The 17,873-nt window shown below is 46.8% G+C and overlaps 1 protein-coding gene across 1 annotated transcript in view; it reads right to left on the bottom strand.

The window, feature by feature from the left end:
- The window catches only part of LOC144783314 (olfactomedin-4-like), a 66,554-nt gene that overhangs the window by 39,479 nt on the left and 9,202 nt on the right, over positions 1 to 17,873 (bottom strand). The window contains exon 2 of the mRNA XM_078662353.1: positions 15,856 to 16,008. Coding sequence (XP_078518479.1) covers positions 15,856 to 16,008 — 153 coding nt within the window. The remainder of the gene's footprint in view (positions 1 to 15,855; positions 16,009 to 17,873) is intronic.

The following is a 17,873-nucleotide window of genomic DNA, read 5'->3' as shown; positions in this document are numbered from 1 at the left end:
AAGTCTCTTATTCCCTTTCATTGTACCCAAGACATGGAGTGACCTTCTTCAACACACCAGAACCACCTCCTCACGTCTTGAGTTCATCAAGAAACTAAAGACTTGGCTCTTCATATAAGCACCTAGGGGGACCAAAAATCTACACAGCAACTCAAGCATCTGGATATCCTCGGGTGATTAGTGCGCTATACACATCAAAATAACATAACATAACTCAGAATAGTATGCATTTTGTATTTTCACAGTGCTTCAATTGGTTAGGTCTATTGAAGCTATAAACTGATGTAGGAAAACAGGTTTTTTGCCAGTGTGCCCCCAATATGTGCCCCTGTTTGGATTATTAGCTGCTGGGTTTCGACTTGAGAGTCCACTGAGGCCTGCTGACCAGACTTCAGTGTCCAGTGTACTGACCCTATACAAATTGCATGTTGAATTGGATACACCCATTTGAAAGAACAAACTTACTTATAAGTTCCTAGTATATGGTACCCTGGGCAAGTAAGGCAGAATATCCACTCAGGGCTGCAGCGCTGGCTGTGCCACCATGTCTGTGACAAAGTACAGGTGCCGCTCGAGAGAGGTTTCCAAGGTCGGACTCTGTTCCCTGCTACAGGAGTAGCTAACCAAGGTCCCTGCTTTCTTTTGGACCCCTGCGAGGAGTGAGATACCTTCGTGGCCGCAGAGGAGGCGAGAGGCGCGGCGGCCGGGACTGCCAGGACCAGCATTCCTGCTAACACCGACAGCTGGTTCCTCTTCCCGCCCGAGCCGCGCCCCCTCCCAGTGCCACGCCTCCTGCCTGATTGCTCTTTACCTCTCGCGGCCCCCGCTCCGCGGGAGCCGCTCGAGAGAGGTTTTCAAGGTCGGACTCTGTTCCCTGCTACAGGAGTAGCTAACCAAGGTCCCTGCTTTCTTTTGGACCCCTGCGAGGAGTGAGATACCTTCGTGGCCGCAGAGGAGGCGAGAGGCGCGGCGGCCGGGACTGTGAGGATCAGCATTCCTGCTAACACCAACAGCTGGTTCCTCTTCCCGCCCGAGCCGCGCCCCCTCCCAGTGCCACGCCTCCTGCCTGATTGCTCTTTACCTCTCACGGCCCCCGCTCCGCGGGAGCCGCTCGAGAGAGGTTTCCAAGGTCGGACTCTGTTCCCTGCTACAGGAGTAGCTAACCAAGGTCCCTGCTTTCTTTTGGACCCCTGCGAGGAGTGAGATACCTTCGTGGCCGCAGAGGAGGCGAGAGGCGCGGCGGCCGGGACTGCGGGGACCAGCATTCCCGCTAACACCGACAGCTGGTTCCTCTTCCCGCCCGAGCCGCGCCCCCTCCCAGTGCCACGCCTCCGTGTTAATCATAAGCGTGCCTGTTAACACGCATCGCGGGACGCGCGCGGGGTGGAGCTCGGGGCGAAGACCGGGCAAAGAGCGGACCGTTTGAGGCCGTTCGAGTACGGCAGAGTCCGGACCGGGCCACCCTCGTAAATCTTGATTGCGCCCCTCTGTCGCTCCTCCACATTCTATCATTTGGTCTATTTCCGTATCCTTAAAGCACATCACAAATGATGAGTAAAATGGAGACTAGGAGCAAAGCCAATTTGGCTGTCACTGGACCTACGACGCCCGCTGCTGCCCAAGGTAAAATTGACAATTGCTTTTTAAAGGCGGGATCTTTGCTGATTGATGACATCACTGTCTTAGAAAGACGTATTTCCCAAGAGATCGACTGGGTCAGGAGATTGTCTATGGGTATCCTAGCGATGGCAAAAACCCCTGAGGCAAGGCTGAATACAGACAGCTCGCAGCTTGGAGCCTGTGGAGGGGACCGCCCATCTATCAGCATAGATCTCTCAGAGGGAACCCTAAGTGACCTCGAAGATACGAGTCTACTCTCACTCCCACTGACACAAATTACACAATCTTTAACTACTACAAATATGGGAGAAGACACCGTACTATCTGTCCAAAGCACTAATCCACTGATGGAAAAATCGCCATCTGCAACAAACACACTAGATATAACAGAGTTGCCAAATACAGGTAGGGGTGTAAGGGAGGGTGCAATACAAAAAAGGAAAATTGGGAAACAGAATCACAGGGAAAGGAAGGCAAAAAAATCAAAGCCAGGGGCAACACACAACAAATTTAGCATCGACAATACCACACAGGAAAGTTCTCCACTAGCGACAATGAAGGGCCCTGGCCTGGAATCAGATAGTAACATCACCAGTGAGCCGCCACCTCCCGCAATAGAACATAACACCGAGACAGCTGATGAAGATATTACACTAGTAGACATAGGAAATTTGCTCAAGTCAATCCTAAGTCCCCTAGAAGCTCCCCTGATTAAAATAGAAGCGAGACTCATTAAAATTGAGAAAACCACCTTACAGCTTAAGGATAGCTGGGAATCTGGGGTCCCTCGTCCCATAGCCTCCAACACTGACCCAAAACACAAAAAGAACCCTGAGCCTCAGAAATTTGTTAAAAACAATGAGGCCGTTAAAGCAGTAACATCATCAACTGCTACCAAAAACCCAAAATCAGCCAGTGAACAAGCACTTAATCTAAAGGCCAACCCACATCAACCAGCTACCCTAGTGGGCGGCTTCCATAAGCAAACCCTTAGTTCACAGCAAACAACTGTAGCCATTGATACTACGCATTCCCAGTTACAACATATAAGTGCACCGAAATCCTCATCAACCATTAATCAAAATCTCCAGGACTCTAATAACACATTGCCAAAATTACTAAAAACAGTAACCGTAAATCTCCCACCAGAGGTAGCTGCATACACCGTTATCTTAGCTGGGGCACCCGAACTAAAACCAGGCGCAAGTGAGACAGGGGCCTCATTAAAAAACAAAGTAATTAACTGGCTATCTACATACAGACCACTTCCAAGAGGTATGACCAGCGACATTCGCATGGTAAGAAGAGTCTCATGGGTAGGAAAGACACCAAAAACAATTAGTGGCGATTGTATACTGGTCAGTTTTAAAGAACCAGGAACAGTCTCCTATGTTTGTGGTTCCTTCCCAGAGGACGAGGGAAACAACATCCACCCACTCCCTCTTTCGTTCTTCTATCCAGCAAATACTCATATACCCAACGATCAGAGATGGGGACACCATCATGATACACTGGGAAATTGGGGGGGAAACCAGGGAGGGAGGAGAATCCCCTATAATCAAATGCGAATAGCATCCGCCTACCCGCCAATTTATGATGACCCCCAAGGTTGGGAGACTGTAAAGAGGAGAGGAATGGGAAGGGGAGGATTTGAAAGAGAAGTACCTTGGCCCCCTAGATATTACCAGCCACCGTTTCTACCGACTTTCAATCGATATGACTGCCTTGAAATGGTGGACTGACAGCGGGCCTCTGAAGAAAGGGCACCCATGCAAATACTAGGGTATGATACACCTAATTTCATTGATGATGGCGGTCAAAATCCCCCTAATCTCATCTATGGGGGGGAGCACCCTGACACTAGAAATTTGGGAATTTTCCAACAGAGAGAAGTAAGGGGAAACTAACTTAGAGGGTATATGCAGGGGACAAGGGCCGAAACAGAGGGCATCTCGAACAGTCCACACAAACCAAATGGCTAACCAACCCATGAAGGGAAATAGGCACCACGTCCCTCATACATTAAAACTGCTTTCATGGAATCTGGCAGGATTGGCCAACAAAATCGACTCGGACTCATGGGCTGAATTAATCAATTCTAAAAGCGCCTGCCTCTTTCAAGAAACCTGGGCAAGGGAGGAGCTTACTTATAGAGGCTTTGAGACATTCTCGATTAAAGCTGCATGGGGAGGGAAAGGCCGACCATCCGGGGGTTAGGCGATCTGGGTGGCCTCGGATCTAGGCTGTACAGCTTCATGGTATACCGTGGATTCTGAAGGCATACTGGCTGTTCTTCTCGAATGGACGGGATCTCATAAACTACTCGTAATAAATGTTTATTCCAGGCCAGTTTCCATGGCTGCCACCTCCAAAACCATTGAGGCACTGTCCTGTCTCTTAGAAACCATCCCAGAAGGTATACCATACCTAGTAGGGGGAGACTTTAACTCGCATTTTGAACCGCTACCTGGTCTACTTGATGGACCCTCCCTAGAGGAGGACTCAAGTTGGCAGGTTCCTCCAACAGAGGCTCCCCCTCCCAGAGCATGGACACCATTAGCCGTGCAGATAAACACGCTTACTCTCACTTACGGCCTGAGAGCCTGTAACGGCCGCATCGGGTCCGATATCCCAAGCAAATGTACGTACAATAAAATCGGGAGGGAATCTAGACTAGATTACTTTCTGGTACAGTTGCATGCCTGGAAAAGGGTGGTGGATTTCAGAGTAACATCTAGAGAGGACAGTGATCACAATGCCCTAGAGCTAGACTACGACATCCCCTGCATGGAGGAGAGGGTGTCAAATGAACATAAGCCCAGAGAGGGACACCTCCTAGATAACAACAGGAGGAGGATACGATGGGAAAACCTTGCTACCAGCGAAGACAAGCTAGCTACCCTCTACGCTGGGATCACCCCAATCCTAGAAGAGGCTTTTGAATTATGGAACCCAGATCCCACGAAGGAAATTATTGAGGATCTAGCACAGGTACACGAGCACCTAATTAAAAAGCTTGAGGCCGACCTCTTCTGTACCAGACCTCCAAGAACTCAGGGATCGCATAAAGGCACTTGGTTTAACACCTCATGCCGAGATGCAAAATGTAACCTTTTATCTAGTATAAAACTAGGAGGCCCGAGGGAAGAGATCCGCACCAGAAGGAGGGCTTATAAAATACTTATATCCAACGCCAAGATAGAGTGGGATGTGCAGCACTGGGAGAATCTCCCGGAGTCCTTAGCAGTAAGAGACTCCCGCAAATTCTGGAGAATCATTAACCACGGCTGTGGAGATCTCCCCCCGGCAATTGAACCTAATATTGCTGCAAGTGCTTGGCAAAAACACTTCCAGTTGTTATATTCGTTAGAAGATGGGGGATAGAACCTTCTTCACCCATCATTCCCGAAAAACAGGCTTTTGATCCTTTTACTATAAAAGAGATTAGGATGGCGATAGCAGGGCTGTCCTCGGGAAAGGCACCAGGCTTGGATGGGGTCCCGGGTGACCTATTCAAGCAGGAACCAGGAATCTGGGCACCCTATCTCCTAGTGTTATTTAATGCGGTGCTGGGGGGAATGAAAATACCAGACACTTGGCTGGGGCAGAGGTGGTCCCGATTTAAAAAAAGGGATCGCCCCTGCTCCCAGTCAATTACCGCCCAATCAGCCTTATTGATGTCTCCCAGAAGCTATTTGGAAGACTAATACTTAACAGGCTGCAATGCTGGATAGAGGAGACTGACATTTTAGGCCCTCTCCAGGCGGGATTTAGAAAAGGAGTCTCCACAGTCGACCAAATACTCAGACTGAATATTATTTAATGGAAGACGGTACTTATCGAAGGCGGGACATTGTACGCGGTCTTTGTGGACCTTTGTGCCGCCTTCGATTTGGTCCCGCGGGCCAAACTGTGGGAGGTCCTGGCTGAGTTGGGTGTTCCAGGAGATATTCTCCATATCCTAATTAGATTGCACACTGACAACTATGCCCTAGTTAGATATGGAAAGGGGGGCAGGCTGACGGACAGGTTCCCCGTTCGCAGAGGGGTAAGGCAGGGTTGCGTATTGGCGCCGACCCTGTTTTGCCTATTTGTGAACGGGGTGATAGAGTACCTGAACAGGATCCCTAATATTGATGCGCCACAATTGAACAGCAGCAGGGTACCAGCGATCATGTTCGCGGACGATACCCTGCTGCTGTCAAAAACGCCAATGGGGCTTCAGAGGGTCCTGAATGGGTTTTTGGGGTTCTGTAACGAAAGGGGTCTGGAAATAAACCCCTCAAAGACAAAATTCATGATTCTCAACCCCAAACCCAAAAATTGCCCAAACCCGCGCCTAGGATCTACAACCCTGGAAAGGGTTCATGTAATAGAATATCTTGGCATAACCCTTAACCAGAACCTGACATGGCTGCCACACAAAACAAAAGCAACAACAAAATTAGTTCAGAGGGCAGGCGCCATAACAAGAATTGCTAAAAAATCTCCTCTTCGCCCATTGGTACCTGCCATCCATATCTACAAAGCTCAAGCGCGGGGGGGCATTACTTATTGGGGGGGAGCTCTGGGGACACATTCCGTTATATACCATACAGGTTGCAGAAAATAACTTTATAAGACAATTAGCTGCACTTCCCCCCAGCACTCCGCTTCTCCCCCTAAGAATGGATTTGGCATTACGACCAATTACCGAGGAATTGGGCCTAAAACCCCTGACCTACTGGAGGCGTTTGTGGAGCAGTCAGGATCTGGTAAATTACAGAAACGAACTGCAGGAACTTCTTAGATCAACCTACGCCACCAAAATCCCCTGGATAAAGTACATCAGGGACATGTGCACGACCCTCGGAGTCCCAGAGCTATGGTCCGAGCCAGAGATTGCGTCCGCAAGGCTTTCTAGAAAAGCACTTTCAAATTTATTCTATAGCGTTATGCTCCAGAAATCTTTGAATTCTATCCGGGAAGGATCCCTAACCGACACATTCATCAAGGCAAAAGACTCATATAGTCATGAACATGTACTAGATGGCATGACACATGTGTTCTCACGGAAGATCTACATGCAATGGAGGTATGGATCTCTCCCCCTGAGGTCCCTTACTAAATCCTGGGCCGGCGATCTGGACTCAGGGGTGTGTCCAGCCTGCAACTACAAACTGGAAAGTGATCTTCACGTGGTCCTGTTCTGTAGAGCTTATAGCAGAATCAGGAGTTATTGGTTGGTCCCTCACTTAAAGAACTTGGGCTTTCGAACATATGCTCCGGCCTACAGAGTGCTCAAGACAGACCTATCGGCACCAACAGTGTTCGTAATGGCCAAATTTTTGACGGCAATGTGGCGATTACGTACAAAAATAATCAAGGACACCATAGCTGCGTGAATACCTTTGTTCCTTTTTTTTTTTTTTTTTAAATTGTCGTGCACATCAGTTTTGAGATCGTTTCGTCCTCTTTTTAAGTAAAGTGTTATTTTAGTAAGCAGACCCTAACCATGAGTTGGGATTTTTTTTTTTTTTTTTTTTAAATGTATAGTACATTCTATAATGGTTTTAATTGCTAAATGATGAAAATCAATTTGTATATCTTTTATGATCTTTTATGATCGAAATAAAGATTACTTGACTTGACTTGACAAAATGGCTCCCAACTTGCCACTGCAGACTTGAAGGTCAGTGTTTGCACTGCCAGTTTGACTTTTGCATTCACACCAATGGCAAAGACACCCCATCCCTTAACAAAATAATATGCCTCCATTAAGGAAGGTCTATAGAGCCCAATGACAGGAAGCTGCATTTTGTTAAGTAAGACATACATTTTTTCATACGCTTTAACAGCAATACTTCCAAATAGTTGTTTTGCCGTGGATAAAGTAAGTAGCACCACTGGCTAATACAGTGTTATGGCTTGGAAACCCCAACCCGGCTAACTCCTGAATGGGTCTACCTAACTGGGTCACATAAGATATCAATTGAATCATAGCATTAAATGAAACTTAATGGTTGACATTTCTGCAACTTTCAAAGTTAAGCAACTTTTTGAAAGTTACCACTCTGTGCTCCAGCTATTACAGTGGCCTCAAAAAGGCCTGGCACACAGACAGCTTTCTGACCACCTGGGGAGACATGTGAAAAACTCCGCGGCCCAGGAACAAAGGCAGTTGTCATGGAGCAATGTGTCACCTCCTCCCACAGGATGGCAACTGTAGGTGTAAGCCTAAAAGGCGAGCTTCAAAGGTAAGAAAAGTGGTGCTAATACCTCTGAGCAGGATGCCTTTTGGTCCTGCAGACAAAATGGAGACAGGATCAAGGAGAGAAAACTCACCCCAAAACCAGTTCTACCTAGGCGTGTAGCCCTCTAGTAGGCACACCTCTAGGGTGGGCTACCAAGCGCCTCACGATCAAGAGAGAATCATGCCATCTTGAAAGGGACAAGATTGTGGCTCTCTGGGATAGCCAGAAGCCGCACATCACAGGAACATTGTCATTAGGTAGGAGGGGCCATTGGCTAGTGACTGTGTGGTCCCCTCGGGGTACTTTCCTGGGATAATTATGGCATTTTGACCCTCAGATCACTCCTGAAACAGAGAGAGGACTGAAGAAGGACTGTCCAGCTGCCCTTAGACCCACACAAAGAGAGGCTGCACAATTGGAAGGACTGCACCTGTTGCACTTTGGTAAAGCAAAGTTTGCACTGTCCCTGTGGCTCCTGGCTCGAGGAAAAGTTGATTCTCAGTCTCAATATACAGCAATGATTCCAAGGATCAGTTGGCTGATCTCCTGGAACCAGCTCCAGGGACACAAAAGCTGAAATAACCGAAACCGACAAGTTGGTGGCCACTGCATACGTTTTGCCACTACAGGTGCCGGGCACACAAGAGGATGAATCCGATATAGCCAAAAAATTCACCCAAGTCTGCCTTGCTTGGGAATGCTCTCTAAGTCCAGATTCATTGCACCCAATGGACACTAGCCCCTACCTAAGGATTTCACTCCGGCCGCGGTGCAGACTGACCAGTAGCCCAGCATTGGCTGGCCTGTTGCTGCAATGTAGAGGACTTCGAGGGAACCAGACCTCTGTGGCCAAGTTCACACCACTTCACGCATGGACCGAAGAACCACCCCAAAGACACCACCATCAACTACACCACAACCGGAGTATCCTTTGAGCATCTTTTGCCACAGCATTAGGACAAGTCCATTAAAGTCTATGGCGGTTGTTCTATAAAGTTTGGTTCTTGCTGTAAAAACGATCTGGTGGCCACTTAACAGTCCAAAGTCTCCTCTCTGGCCCTCTAGACCTCACTCTCATTGGATTTGGTTGTCCAACCCGGGCCGTAGTTCCTGAACTAACTGTTTCAAACTTTTCAAACATTTACAGTATTTTGTTAACCAATCTTGTTTGTCGTAATGTATAAAAGTTATATCATTTAAAATCTTAGGGGCATATTACCAAGCAATAGCGATAATTATCGCTATTGCTTGGTTAGAGATAAAAATTTACCGCTGAGCTGCGGCGATTTTTATGGCAGATAAACCTTGGTATTACCAAGGTGTATCGCAAATGCGATAAAAAACGGCCACAATGTATGAATATCGCTGAAAAGTCCACGATATTCATGCATTACCGAGCTAATGCTCTTAGCCATGTTATCCACCTCCCATTGGATAACATGGCTAAGAACTGCTCAGGGCAGGTGTTAGCTTTTGGAGATATTCGCGCTTAGCGCGAATATCTCCAAAAGTTGGTAATAGGAGATAGCGATGTTAGCGACTGTTTCCAGTCACAAACATCTTGGCACGCCCACTTTGCATGTCATTAGTGATAAATATCACTGACATGCAAAGTGGGGCCCGAGATGGTCGCTATCTCCTACTAGCTGTCGCTAACTGGTGTTAGCGACAGCTAGGTAATAGCGAGATAATTTTATCTCCGCTTTCTTGGCTTTTAAAGCCAAAAAAGCGGAGATAAACCCCCTTGATAATATGCCACCTAGTCTCCACAACCCTCTGGTGGATTTTACTCATCAAGATCTCTAAAAAATCATAAAAATATAATATAAATATTATATATAAATTATTGTTCTCTTTCTTTTGTGTGCTGTGACTTTCTTATTTCGTTGTTTGGTGCTGGTAAATGCTTTACGCATAGCTCTTTTGCTAAGCCTTACTGCGTGCGATCAGAGCTACCCAGAGTTGAGCTTGAGGATAAGTAAATGAGCCTGACTGGACCCAAGATGGTATTTGTGAGTGTACAGCACAATAAGGCCCCACAGCCCTATCAAATAGTTCACACAAAACCTCCCAACTGATTTTAATTTATCAGCATTGGTACATCACTACTAGATTGATCTACACGATACCACCCACACTGCAGATGTTAAATAGCTACATGCATGGTAGCATCCAGTGTCATACTGCCCACAACTCACAATGCCTATGTACAGCAACATTGAATGCGCCATGCTTCCACAACATAGTCACACACCACACCCAAAATATCATAGGGAGGCCGAACTATAAACAATACTCAGTCATGCACCCCCAAGAGCTGCCAGGGACCTGATGTAAGTCAGGCTGAAAAGCTCTATATTAATAATACAGTTGACCACCTAAATACCACATTATTACCTGCGACCAGTGACAGGATTTTCACATGGCAAATGCATTCTGACATCAGAACGCGATTAACCAACAGTACATTTTAGAGAGATTATAATATCCCAGAAAGATCAGGACCATAATTCACGTTATTATATGGTATTTTTTCAAGTTGTTCATCGCTGGAAAATGTGCAATCAGTACGAATGAGATAATTGTTGCACATTATTTTTTTAACCATTACTTTCCACGGTATACATTATTCTCTTAAGTACGGTTAAACAGAACCGATGAAACAGAAGGAATTTTTTTTTATTACAAGTAATAAAATTAATTTTAGGTGGTAGAAGCATACTTTTACCAATAATTTTCATTTCATTTCAATCTTTATTTCGATAAATTTTAGATCATAAAAGATATACAAATACATATTCAATTTAAAATACAGATGATATCCAGCCAACATCATTAAAAAGTATTTACAAATAGTAATAAAAACATTTGCTATGTATTACAGTTAGATATCGTCTAAAGACTTCCTTTATGCCAAATCCTACTCACATTTTTAAAAAATGATTGCGGGTGTGCCACATCGTGGTTAAAAAGTTTGCTACCCCAAACACAATAAGGGGTGAAAGATCCGTTTTTAAAACCCTATAAGCTGGGAGATATCGTCTGAAGCCAAGTTTTTTAAGAAGGGGGACAAGCCAGTATTTCCTAGGTCTTCGATAAGCCTTGCAGAAAAACATAATATGCAAATCATCTTCCAGATGGTATGAGCATGAAGGGCAATCCTCACCTAATGGAGGCTGGGCCCAGTGTTTGGTAAAAGCCCTTGTGGGAAGTGTGCCATATCGCCATTGCAAGAAGATTTTTCTAGTGAGGACGGGAGAGATGCCATCTACTACACATTCGAGTATGTACGAATCTTTAAACTTAATAAACAATTCTGTAAGGGACCCCTCCCGTATGCCCCCCATTGTGGCTTTAAGCTTCATCTCATGAAAATCTCTTACTAGGAGTTTGCCTGGGATCCTAGGACATGTATTAGCTGGATCTAGCCATAATTCTGGTCTTCCCAATTTCTCACATGTTTGTTTGATGTAACTTAACCATGGGATTTGTCTTGACTTGGGTAGACTAAGAATCTCTTGTAACTCACTCCTGTAGCTCATAAGTTCGGGCGTACTCCAGATGCGACGCCAGAAGGTGATTGGTCTTAATCCCAGTTCCTCCACAATAGGTCTCAGGCCTAGGTCGAGTCTCAACGGGAGAAGCGGGGTGCTCGGGGGTAGTGCCGCCAACTGCCTAATGAAGTTGTTTTCAATGATCTGGAGTTTTTGAGCGGGACAGTGGCCCCACAGTTCCCCTCCATATAAAACTGCCCCTCTAGCCTGCATTTTATAAATTTCGAGGGCAGCACTAAAAGGTTTATAAGTCGACCTGCTTGTCATCCTAGAAATACCACCCGTTAGATGGACCAATTTCATATGGGCCTTAGCCCGGTGCGTGTCCCAAGTCATATCCTGGTTAATGGTTACGCCCAGGTATTCAAAGGTAAGCACCCTCTCTAATCTTGATGGGCCTATAGTAGGGTTGGGGCGTGTTGAGGAGGGGGGGTTGAGAATCATGAATTTGGTTTTAGACGCATTGATCTCAAGCCCCTGCTCCACGCAAAACGCCGAGAACCCGTCCAGGACTCTTTGTATTCCCGTTGGCGATTTGGACAGCAGCAGGGTGTCGTCCGCAAACATGATAGCAGGCACCCTGCTGCCGTTCAATTTGGGAGCATCGATGTCATCGATCCTGGTCAGGTGGGCAATTACCCCGTTGACAAAGAGGCAGAACAGGGTCGGTGCAAGCACACAACCCTGTCTCATCCCCTATCAACGGAGAACCTATCGGAAAGTGCCCCATTTCTACCGCACCTCACCCTTGCAAAATTTCCCTGGTGCAGCCTTATCAGGATAGTCAGGATATCGACTGGGATACCCAGCTCCATCAATAGAGTCCAGAGTTTATCTCTGGGTACTAAATCGAAGGCGGCTCTCAAGTCCACGAATTCCGTTTATCAGGGTGCCGCCCTCAAGTACCGCAGTCTTCCAATATAGGAGATTCAGGCGGAATATCTGGTCGGTAGTAGAGACCCCCCTTCTAAATCCGGCCTGATAGGGACTAAGGATAGAGAATTCCTCCATCCAATTTTGGAGGCGATCTAAAATCAGCCTTCCAAATAGCTTCTGGGATACATCTATGAGGCTAATAGGCCTGTAGTTGGCTGGGAGCAGAGGTGATCCCTTCTTAAATATGGGAACAATCTCTGCTCCCAGCCAAGTACAGGGAACCTCCATACCCCTAAGAATGGCATTAAATATCAAGGCCAGATAGGGAGCCCATACATCTGGCTCTTGCTTAAATAGGTCGCCCGGCAGCCCATCGAGTCCGGGCACTTTGTCTGTTGCCAGCCCTGCAAAGGCTGCACTGAGTTCCATCTCCGTGAAAGGATCCCCCTCCATTGTTGTGCCTACGTTCAGAGGAGTGCCATTAATAACATCGTCGGGGAGCTTGTAAAGGGAGTGGAAATGGTCTTGCCAGGTCTTAGCTGCGATGTTGGGTTCGATTGCAAAGCCAACTCCTCGGACCCCGTGTTGACAATAAGCCAAAATTTGCGGGAGTACCTAGTGGCTAATGTTGTAGCAAGATTTTCCCATTTTTCATGCTCCCATTCACTTTTGGCATTGGTGATCAGGCGCTTATAGTCCCTTCTTCTTGCCTGGATAGCAGGCCTGCCTGCACCGTCCTTAATGGATATCAGAAGATCCAGTTTGGCCTTCCGGCAAGCCTGATTGTACCAGTTGGGGCAGTCGTAATGCCGCCTCTTTGCTGTGGTGAAGAGGACCTCAGCCACAGACTCAATAAGATTCTTGTGTGCCATCCCTAACTCCTTATATATGTCCTGGGACATGGGGAGCTCTATTATCATGCACACCTTTTCAAGGGTCGGTATGAGTCGGGAATAAAGTTTGCAAACTTTCTCCGATTTGGAGGCTAACTTCTCCCACCTCACTCGCCGTCTGTTATTTGTCAATACCAGCCCTGAGGCAACATCCTCTATTGCGGCCCCTCTGTCCTCTAAGTCAGAAATCGCATATACCAGTTCTAGTGCGTTGTGGTCGCTGTCTTCCCTGGAGGCCACATGGAGAGTTGAACCAAGATTTAATGCAGTCTAGACTCCCTGCCCTCCCTGTGGTAAGTACATTTTGATGGAATGTCTGAGGATATTCGTCCGTTGCAAGCCCGCCTGCCCCACTTCAGAGTTAGGGCCATGATTTGAAGAGCTAGAGGTGTCCAAGCTCTGGGTGGGGGGGATTCCCTAGGGGGTACCAACCAGACCGCATCCTCCTCCTATGATAGTCCGTCCAATAAACCTGGGAGGGGCTCAAAGTGGCAGTTGAAATCGCCACCCACCAGGAATGGTGTACTCTGGGGAATGTCACTGAGGAAAGCCGAGAGTTGGTCAATGGTGTCTGACTCTTTTGTGGTATTTACTGGTCTAGAGTAGACATTTACCACAATCAACCTACTCGAGTTTGGCCACTCCAGCAGGACCCCAAGGATGTCATTAGAAACTGAGGGGATGATTGAAGCCTTGCATCCCAGGTCCGTGGCCACCCAGGTTGCAAGGCCCCCCGAGGGGCGGCCCTTCCCTCCCCATTTCGCCGGGATCGAAAAAGCTGCGAAGCCTGTTCGAAGGACAACATCTCCGGCCCAGGTTTCCTGAAATAGGCATATGTCCTTACCTTCAATAAATGAACTCCAGTCAGGGCAGTTCAATTTATTCCCCAATCCAGCCACATTCCAGGACAGTATATTAAGTGAAGATGATCTGGGATTTGGGACAGGAGTTGTATGTGTCGCTGTGTCCCTTCTGCTAACCTGTGGTAAAAGACTAAAGGGTTGCTCCTGTGTCTCTGTACTAGGAACCTCAATATTGGGTGGGGGGCTCTTGTTAATTGAGGGAATTCCTATAGTGTTGTTGTAGGCCTCATCACAATCATTGTTGATCGAAAGGCTAGCAGAGCTTGTGATGGAGGGACTGCTGTTTCCTTTGTTATGTGTTCCCTGGAAGTCACCCATGTCCCACCTCCTACCCTGATTAAGTCAGTTCACCATATCCAGACAACTATATCTATTAAATATCGGAAAGAAGTCTGGCTGGTGTGGCTGGTATGTTCTCGGAAAATAAAAGTCACCCCTAGCTCTATCGACCCTAGCTCTCCCCCTCCTGGGAATGGTGTGCCAGCCCTCTTCCTCGTAAGAATTATACACAGGTGGGTAGAAAAAGGATAGGGGTAACGACTGGATGGATGTACCCTGCTCAAAATGTGGCCAACTACAGATGTGGGAGACTGTCCTGGGATCTCTAAAATTAATTATGACGCAATCTCCTTTTACTGTTTTCTCTGTGTGGCCCAACCAAGGGACTCTCCTAACCGTAAGGACCCCACTAGTAATTCCATGAGGTAAGGGTCTATTCATGGAAAGCCAATTGGTGACCTTATTCTTAAGAGCGAATACAGATTCTTTAGAATCAGGCTTCAACTCTGGTACACCAGCCAAAATAACTGTGTACGGGCTTGCCTCCGGCGGCAAATTCACAGTTCTGTGTTTTATTGTGGTGACATGTGCATCCTGTTTGGCGGCAACTTCTTTTTGTGGGCGGTTAGATCTTGAATTGCCATCAGTCACCTGGGTAGTAACAGTAGATGCCGGCAGAGATAGCGTGTGTGGAATAGAAACGCTAGCTGGAGTAGTAGCAGTATGTGCTAAGGGAGTTTGTGTTTGTAATGTTTTTGGTGCTAGCCCAGCATCCTTGAGAGGGAGCTTGGGTGCAACCTTCTTGCTCCCAAGCTCGATTCCACCTTTCGCTTTCATATTATTTATCTTATGAATGTCAGCAAGCTGTACCGTTGCTTGTTCTATAGTCACAAGCCTAGCTTCAATCTTTGATAGACGTGTAACTAAGGAGCTTAGAATTGATTTAAAGAGTACTTCGATCCTAGGTAAAGTCAGATCAAGAGCATCTATAGTTATAGGCGGGGATAGGATTGCCACACTTGGTGTCTTCGGTGGCGATGAGGCAGCAGTTGGAGGTATGGTTTTATCTGTTGAGGGGGGCCCCTTTTTACTTAATCCTGGTCTATTACCCTCTACTACTTCATTGTGCTTTTGGATTTTCGCTTTGCGCCCTCTGTGATTTTGAGCCCCTCTTTTCCTTTTTGGTATAGCACCTTCCCTTTCCCCCTGCGTGAGGCAGTCTATGTTATCAGTGATCACGTCAATCAGTACGAATGAGATAATTGTTGCACACTATTTTGTGAACCATTACTTTCCACGGTATACATTATTCTCTTAAGTACGGTTAAACAGAACCGAAGGGATTTTTTTTTTATTACAAGTAATAAAATTAATTTTAGGTGGTAGAAGCATACTTTTACCAATCAGAGCAAGCAGCTATTTCAATAACCAGTCACTTAAGGCTTTTATAAGGTTCACCAGTGCAAAACTACAGGCATAACTGTTGGGGTTAATGATCCACCTACGACCAGAAAAGTAAAACAAAATGCACACTTACCGTAGTGATTTGTTGTTGCACGCTGATGTTCATTTTGTTTGCCGATATTTCCAGGCTTTCCATCCTTTCCACGGGAAACGTGTTGTCAGGTAGGATAACTGTGCAAAGGCAGACTCCATTCTCATCTACAGATCCAGTGACATTCTTCGGGTCCTGAGAACATAAGAAAACAGTTGTAGTCAGGTTCATAGGTTGTCTTGGAATGCAAGAACGTCCTCCCCACCTGATTCTTTAGACCAAGAAATAATTCCCTTGTAGGACTGGGTATAATGGCTTTAGCCACTTATTGCGAGAGCACATACCATTATTTATTTTTACAATCTACAAAAAGAAGCATAGTGAGAGAGAGAGCTTTGCATCAGCCCCCTTCAGACAATGGCTTTCCTTCTATTTCTTCACCGGGCTTTGCTTGGATGACCTGTCAGTCAAACCCTCAGCATTTTCTGCATTGAGACAGTGGTCTATTGACTTTTTATTACAACTTTAGAGATTGGGAAAACAAGGAGTTCCTTATTCTGACTACAGCTGTTACAGAACTGGAGCACGTTGTGTCTAACTGCCCCTTCTTCGAAATCTCAATCCATGCAGCTATTTATCATGTCTCTGTTCCTCCATCTTTAATACAGTCTGCTCCCTCTTCCCATTGCTGTATTGCAGCAGGATCTGCATCTGGGTGTACACACCTTATTCTAAAGATGATCTCTCCTGCCCCATGTGCCACACGTCGTGCTGGGGGTAGTGTTTTAGGGTTTAGGGTAGTGTTGTACTGTTTGTGTAGTGTAGTGTTTTAAGGTTTAGGGTAGTGTCTGGGTGGTTGTACAGGATAGTGTTTCATTGTAGGGACCGACTGGGGGTAGGGGCAGGGTCGTGCTGCTGGTGGTAGTGTTTTTGGGTTTATGATAGTGTTGTAGTGTTTGTGTAGTGTAGTGTTTTAGGGTTTAGGGTAGTGTTGTAGTGTTTGTGTAGTGTAGTGTTTTAGGGTTTAGAGTAGTGTTGTAGTGTTTGTGTAGTGTAGTGTTTTAGGGATTAGGGTAGTGTTGTAGTGTTTGTGTAGTGTAGTGTTTTAAGTTTTAGGGTAGTGTCTGGGGGGCTGTACAGGGTAGTGTTTCAGTGTAGGGACCGACTGGGGGTATGGGCCGGGTCGTGCTGCTGGTGGTGGTGTTTTTGGGTTTAGGATAGTGTTGTAGTGTTTGTGTAGTGTAGTGTTTTAGGGTTTAGGGTAGTGTTGTAGTGTTTGTGTAGTGTAGTTTTTTAGGGTTTAGGGTAGTGTTGTAGTGTTTTAGGGTTTAGAGTAGTGTTGTAGTGTTTGTGTAGTGTAGTATTTTAAGGTTTGGGGTAGTGTTAGGGGGTGTTGTACAGGGTAGTATTTCATTGTAGGGACTGGACTGGGGGTAGGGGCAGGGTCGTGCTGGGGGTAGTGTTTTAGTGTTTAGGGTAGTGTTGTAGTGTTTGTGTAGTGTAGTGCTTTAGGGTTTAGGGTAGTGTTGGCGGGGTCGTGCAGGGTAGTGTTTCAGTGTAGGGATCGGACTGGGGGTAGGGGCAGGGTCGTGCTAGGGGTAGTGTATTAGGGTTTAGGGTAGTGTAGTGTTTGTGTAGTGTAGTGTTTTAGGGTTTAGGGTAGTGTCGGGGGGTGGTCATGCAGGGTAGTGTTGCAGTGTAGGGACCGGACTGGGGGTAGGGGTAGGGTCGTGCTGGGGGTAGTGTTTTAGGTTTAGGGTAGTGTTGTAGTGATTGTGTAGTGTAATGTTTTAGGGTTTAGGGTAATATTGGGTGGGGTTGTGCAGGGTAGTGTTTCAGTGCAGGGACTGGACTGGGGGTAGGTGAGGGATGTACTGGGAGTAGTGTTTTAGGGTTTAGGGTAGTGTTGTAGTGTTCCGCTCTCCCTCCCCGCTTCCCGCCACCGCCATTTGCCCCGCCCCTTTTCTCTTCTGTACCCTCCCCGCTCCCGCCTCCCAGCTGCTCCGCCCACCCGCGCACTTCGCCTTATATGGCGACCGTGCGAACGCGCAGCGGCCACG

This window comes from Lissotriton helveticus, chromosome 9 (assembly GCF_964261635.1).
Source record: "Lissotriton helveticus chromosome 9, aLisHel1.1, whole genome shotgun sequence".
NCBI classification, from domain to species: domain Eukaryota; kingdom Metazoa; phylum Chordata; class Amphibia; order Caudata; family Salamandridae; genus Lissotriton; species Lissotriton helveticus.
Note: the sequence above shows the minus strand (reverse complement) of the source record. Positions and strands in the feature narration are given on the sequence as shown.